Below are 6,716 nucleotides of genomic sequence, written 5' to 3' on the forward strand. Positions count from 1 at the left end.
GCTAGAGCCACTGTGTGTTACATTTTCAGAAATTTTTCAAGCCACTTTACATTTTGGTAGCTTAAAATCTTTAAAAAAAAAAAAAAAAAAAAAAAAAAAAATCATACGATTTCCCACCATTCTAAAACACCACAGACAGTGGCTTTGCTAAATAGTGGCTATGTTAAATAATTGTATCATCAAGTGGCTATACTGCAATGACTTCACCTTTCCCTTGCTTCAACAACATTTATGTTGTTTGCATGGTGGGAGTCCCAACCTGGTGCAAACTGCCACATGCTGCCAATCAGGGCTTTTCCCCAGCAGAGAGGCAGTTATTAAACATTTCTCGGCACAACATTAGACTCATTCTGTATCTAAAACCAAACCAAATATAAAAGAAGGACTCAGACTTTAGCCCTTTTAACATGAGAACACATTTAACATACATTTTTTCCCCCTTACACATCTTTATTCCATATTGATACATACTATCTCCATTAGTTTAATTTATCTCTTTATCTAATTTATTAACTAAAGAATAAAAAAATGTAACCAGACAGACACTCTAGACGTTGAAGATTTTACAAAGGAAAAGAGAGATGATGAAACTTTGAAATTTTGTTTTTCCCTTGAATTTTGTAAAAACAAGCCACACAGCAGTTCTGATTATTAAGATGTCTTTGGAAATATATTTGGCAACATGTATCAAAGGTCATCAACATATTTATTATTACTCTTTGACTCAGTAATTCTACTTTTAGGAAGTTGTCCTAAGGCAATAATATTAAACACAGAAAAATGTACAGTAATCATCATGGTCATTATAATAGCTGAAAGTTGTGAACAACTTAAATACTTCTGAAACTAAGAGAAAGGTTAAGTAACTTGGTGATACCGTTATTAAAAACATGTGAGCTGTTATCCATGATGTTAGAGTGGTGGGAATTCACATAATTTTTTTTTTTACCTTTTTTCATTTTGAAATTTTTCTACAGTGTTCTTACGTTACTTTTAACAACGCCAAAATCCCTAATTAAAAAAAAAAATCCCATAATCAGGGAGGCAAAAAGTACAAATACCAGTACACTTTATTGGTTAATTTAAAGCATCTAAGGCTAAGCTCGTTAGAATATTTGCTTCATAACTCATTAATACAAAATTATATATTAGTTATTATGTATTGGACCTGGATTCACCTCCTTTCCTGAACATGCTTGTTCCCATAACAGTGACACACATGTTTTAAGGGAGGAAATGAGACAAGGGTGAATAGGGCGATGGTTGACAGCATGGCTGCCTTGTTAAAACTCAATGTCTTATTAACTCATTAGCCAAAGACTTGCCTGAGGTGTGATTCCGCACCAGAAATTAGAGTACAGACCCCGAGACTCCAGCATGGGTGCCACAATGGTTTTGTTTTCTGCAATCATTAGATTGAGGGTCTGTGGATTAGTTAGGAAGTTGTCAACATCGATGAACTAGGAAAAGAAGAAGAAGACGTCAGGCGAAAAAGTACTTTTTAGTAACGGGTTCAAGACAAACCCGACACTTCTGAGGGATCACAGAAACTTGCTCATGAGACACAGAACCAGTTATCTATGCTTTTCTTATTGAAACCTGTTGAAGCTGGATGGTATTCATTCAGGCACATACATTTAGACTAACTCCCTCATGTCTAGCTCTGCCTAAGGCACTAAGCAATAAACTGGGGTTACCATACTGGGTACAACAAGCACCCAGCCTACACCTTGGTTAGTGGTTATTAACCACTAACAGCTCCCAAGAGCTCTTAAAGATTCATCCCCATGCACTCATTCAGTGCCTAGCCTAGGTACAAATGAACAGACTTATTTAGTTGTTTTAATCATGCCAAAATGGCCCCCAAACAGATCCATCAATGCCATTTTAATGTTACAAGTAGAATTTTTGCTGAAAGTACATTATATCAACCCATGAAGCTGTTTCCCACTCTCAGAAGAAGCCCATGTTAACACTGATTCATTTACAGGGATAGTTTAGCCATAGAGCTTATTATATAAAATAAATAATCTCACTGAACTGTACACTTAAAAATAACTAAAATGATAGATTTTATGTTATGTATATTTTACCACACACACATGCAAATAATCAGAAGCTTTCATTCTGATGATAGTCGATCTGTTTACCAAGAAAATGTGATTCATCATTTGTGTGCTTTAACGACATTTAAACAGCTTTACAATATTAAATATCATCAACTTGAAGACTTATATGAAATTATTTGTCTTGAAAGGTTGCATGTGATAAATTATTGGGATGGTTTTCGTTGTGGTTATGGGTTGGGGGTGGACCTAGGTGAAAAGTATTCCTTTTAGGAATTAGAGTTCAGTGATAGAGAGCAGATATTGACAAGTCTAATGAAACAATATTGTCTTTGCTTTTTTGGTGTTATTGCTAGTGTTGTACTGGAAAACGTTCACCAAAAGAACTAAATGGGTTTGGGGTGCTACAGATGAAGAACTTGATTCCCATAAACTTGTGAAGAAAAAAGCCCCTGTCAATTTTCAGAAGGGAAATGGGCCTGCAGCTCCTTGCTGCCTAGGAAGCTGTCCTCTCTTCCAATTAAGATAGGTTCCTGGAGGATAAGGACAGAATATAACATAGGTTCCTAATCATCAAGTCCAGTATTTTTCTGGACCACTCTAAGAAAGTTCTAAGAAAAGTGATGGAACCTTTTCATGGAGAGAAATTCTTCATGAGAACCCAGAATAATTGGGAGCAACCCGGAAGTCAAGCAAGAGACACCATTACCCTGCCGCGCCCTGACCGCTTCTTTAACTGGTACATTTCTCAGGGTTGTTTGTGCAACTGGTAGCCTTTAGGGATGAGGTAACATATCTTCCCAGAGAAAGAGCAGGTTTGCTTACTGCTTGCTATAGAAGCAGTGGGCTCCCTGAGCTCTGGGTTCCTCAGCTGCAACACAAAACCACTGTATGCAGAACATCCATCTAAGCCAATACATCACTTGTGTGATGCCACAGGCATGCTGGTGGATGTGCTGCTTGTTGTAGGCAATAATCCTTTGTATTAAAAAAAAAAAAAAAGGGATTCCATTCCCCCAAATCACTCAGGAGCAAGAGTTTCAGAGCTGTTAATTTGACTCTTTTCTTTTTTATAGAATTAATTTCTTATATCTGAAAAATTTTCTACAAAGTTAAGAATCTTTAAATTTCTTTGGCTCAATTGTTTCAGAGTCCGACTTTGGCTCAGGTCATGATCTCATGGTTCGTGGTTTGAGAGTCTCGCATCAGGCTCTGTCCTGACAGCTCAGCGCCTGGGGCCTGTTTTGGATTCTGCGTCTCCCTCTCTCTCTCTGGCCCTCCCCTGTTCTTGCTGTGTCTGTCTCTCAAAAATGAATACACATTATAAAAAAATGTTTATATTCCTTGGGGGCCCTGGACGGCTCAGTCAGTTACGTGTCTGACTTTGGCTCAGGTCATGATCTCGGGTTTGTGAGTTCGAGCCCCCCATTGGGCTCTCTGCTGTCAGTGCAGAGCCCGCTTCAGACCCTCTGTCTCCCTCTCTACCCCTGCTCCGCCTCACATATGCTCTCTCTCTGTCTCTCTCTCCAAAGTAAATAAACATTAAAAAAAAAAAAAAAGAAAAAGAAAGACCTCTATTTCTTTACCCAGATCATTCCCTATAAACTAAAAGGATTCAGAATTTTTAATATTTTTAATAATCCAGGAGCTTCTGTGCCTCCTCACTGAAAAAGCATGTCAGGGATGGGTCTGAGATAAAATCCAGGTACCCCAAAATTAAGTTCCCCAGGTTATCCCTTGTGCCTTTATTAAAAAGTGGGGGAGGAGGTTCCTAAACAAAAGATGGTTTTAATTGCTTCCACAGTGCTAGATTGTGAACAATTGATTTGGACACATTCTACATAACATTTGTCAAGAAATCAAACATCTGTTTTTACCAGAATGTAGTCTGACCATTGTTCCCTCGCAGTTCGAAGGGCTGCCTGCCGCAGTTTCATCACATGGGCAAACCGGGAGCCTGGCCAATGCTTTGGTCCAATTTCATCAGGGTAAGATCTAAAATAATTAATAATAATAATAACAGCAATAATAATAGGTTATAATTATTGAGTGCCTATATATTCCAGGCTCTGTCCTAAATGTTTATATGCACTAACTCATTTCAACTTCCATCAGCTCTAGGGGGTAGATGCTATTTTTGTTATCATCTTCTTCATATTACTGATAGAGAAGGGGGGATTAAGTACCTGGTGGCTTACTATGCGCAAGAATCCTCATATGAGGGGCACCTGGGTGGCGCAGTCAGTTGGGCGTCTGACTCTTGATTTCAGCTCAGGTCATGATCCCAGGGTTGTGGGATAGAGCCCCACGGTGAGCTCTGCATTAAGTGTGGTGCTTAGGATTTTCTCCTTCTCTTTCTCCCTCTGCCCCTCTCCCTTGCACGTTCTCTCTCTCTCTCTCTCTCTCTCTCTCTCTCTCAAATAAAATAAAAGAAAAAAGAAAAAGAAAAAAAAAGAATCCTTATATGAAATATTTCAGTGGGTTCTAAGAAGAACCCACTGAATCCTTACAAGGTTAGTACCACCATTCTCTCCAATTCACAGATGAGGAAATTGGTATAGACTGGCTAAGTCATTTGCCTAACGCTACATAGTTAATAAGGGGCACCGTCAGAATTTGAATCCAGGCGTAACCGCAGAGCTCATGTTCCTAAGCACTTTTCAAATATATGCTGCCATCAAATAAATTTAAAAACCTGGCGGCATAAAATATGAGTTTCCCAGAAAAAAACAAAGGTTACATTTACTTGATCAAGTATCAGTAAAGAATTTCATAGAGCCTAACACATTGATCTATCCCAGGTAGAGTGAGAATGTGGAGCAGATATAATGTCATTGGAATCTCTATCAACATCCACAAAACAGTCAGGCCACATCAGCAAGTGGGTTGGCACCCCCTCAAGAACACTTCTGAAGGCTTCCAACTGGTATGGGGATTGATACTATCACAGTAGCCCCAATCTGGCCATCATTTCAAGTTCTTGTAGCTGTGCTGGCAGTACATTTGTGTTAGACAATGAAAAACCACAAAAACAATGAGAACGTAATTATAGAAATAAGATTAATAAACCTATGTATGCACAGGAATGCTCTAAGATGTCTTTGCAATTATTGCTTCAGTGAAAACCGGTGGAAGTCCTGTTTTTCTCAATATATTGCCCCCAAATGCCTTCACTAATATTTTTCCCATTGACCTTGGCATACAATATATTTAGTCAAAACCTGGGTACAGAGAAAATGACCAGAGTACAAGGTAGGTACATAGTCTTTTCAGCCACTCTAATCAGGCCAAATTCCAAAGAAGCATTCAAAATCTTTTATGGTGTTCAAATTTCATTGTTAACTTTTGCTTGATATGTGGACCATATGCTGGGATTTGAGATATATATGTGTATACATATATAGTAAAACTATTATCTCGAAAGGAACAAAACCCAAAAACTTGTTCTGGAATGACATTTATTATTATTATTATTATTATTATTATTATACAAATTTGGCTTTCAACAAATGACTTATCCTGGGCAAAAATTCAGGCAACTCAATTGATTCTACTTCTACAATTTCTTAAGCTAGAATTGCAGTGGCCTTGGGAACATGTACAATAGTCAGTTTTAAATACACATATTCATGTTGTCACTCACTCATTTGTTCATCCAACAAGTATTAATTTAGTGCCTGCCAAGAACATTGCACTGGGGAAAAATATGAAGTATTTGTATACTTTAAGCTCTGCCAAAAGACCCAAAACTTACTTAGAAAAAAGTGCATAAATTCCATAGCTAATTAACAAAGTTAGTTAAGCGTATTGCCGTGTCAAAAAGGATGAAGTAGAGAATAGCAACACGCGTGTTGAGAGAAAGGTAGATTTTTGTAACTGGAACGATTAGGAACAGCTAGGTGGGGTTTGGCATAAAATTTGGTTTCGAAGACAGAACGGGCCTTCCTGAAGAACAAACCTGCATGAGTAATAGCTTCAGGTTGAAAATACAAGGAACATTCTAGACAAAGCAGTTTCCTTTTTGGAAGAAGCAGGCAATATGGATGCCCAGCTGTTGGTGTTAAGTTCATGGAGTCTTTAAAACATAGAAGTCTGAGAATACCTCAGTTCAAAAACTGAGAATACTCATTTCAAATACTGAACTTCGTTCTGTGGGTATTGGAGAGCCATTGGAGTCCTTTTAACAGAGAAATTAAACCATGTCATTAGGGTTTTAGTTAAATTGATTTGACAGTATGGTATGTAGAATGACCTTGAAGGTGGAAGCAACTAAGAAATTGCTTTGGTTACGGGAGGAAGTAACCTAAATGTCCATCAGTAGGGGACTGACTATTCATTATCATTATGTACCTCCGTACAATGAATACTAAGAAGTCATAAAAATAATGAAGAAACCCCTTAATTATCACTATGGAATGATTATGAAAATATGATAAATAAAAAAAGCGAGGTATATATATAATTTATGCCAAATTTTCACTATGATCCCATCAAATACAAAATATTTATACATATATGTAAATAAATAATATAACTATTTTACCATGTATGCTGGGGCAATTTATTTGTGAACTAAGGAGAACCTGAACTTGGCTGGTAGCTGCAAGAGTAAAGAGGAAGAGAGAAATGTGAAGCTCTGTCAAAGGAAGA

The 6,716-nt window shown here is 37.6% G+C and overlaps 1 protein-coding gene across 2 annotated transcripts in view; it reads right to left on the minus strand.

The window, feature by feature from the left end:
- The window catches only part of COLGALT2 (collagen beta(1-O)galactosyltransferase 2), a 46,488-nt gene that overhangs the window by 39,442 nt on the left and 330 nt on the right, over nucleotides 1-6,716 (minus strand). For both annotated transcript variants that reach the window (XM_040446568.1, XM_040446567.1), the window contains exons 2-3: nucleotides 3,944-4,061; nucleotides 1,326-1,460 (exon numbers count right to left, since the gene is read on the minus strand). In XM_040446568.1, the coding sequence (XP_040302502.1) occupies nucleotides 1,326-1,460; nucleotides 3,944-4,061 (253 nt within the window). The remainder of the gene's footprint in view (nucleotides 1-1,325; nucleotides 1,461-3,943; nucleotides 4,062-6,716) is intronic.

Source organism: Herpailurus yagouaroundi, unplaced genomic scaffold (assembly GCF_014898765.1).
Source record: "Herpailurus yagouaroundi ecotype Mexico unplaced genomic scaffold, PumYag 195, whole genome shotgun sequence".
Lineage (NCBI taxonomy): Eukaryota > Metazoa > Chordata > Mammalia > Carnivora > Felidae > Herpailurus > Herpailurus yagouaroundi.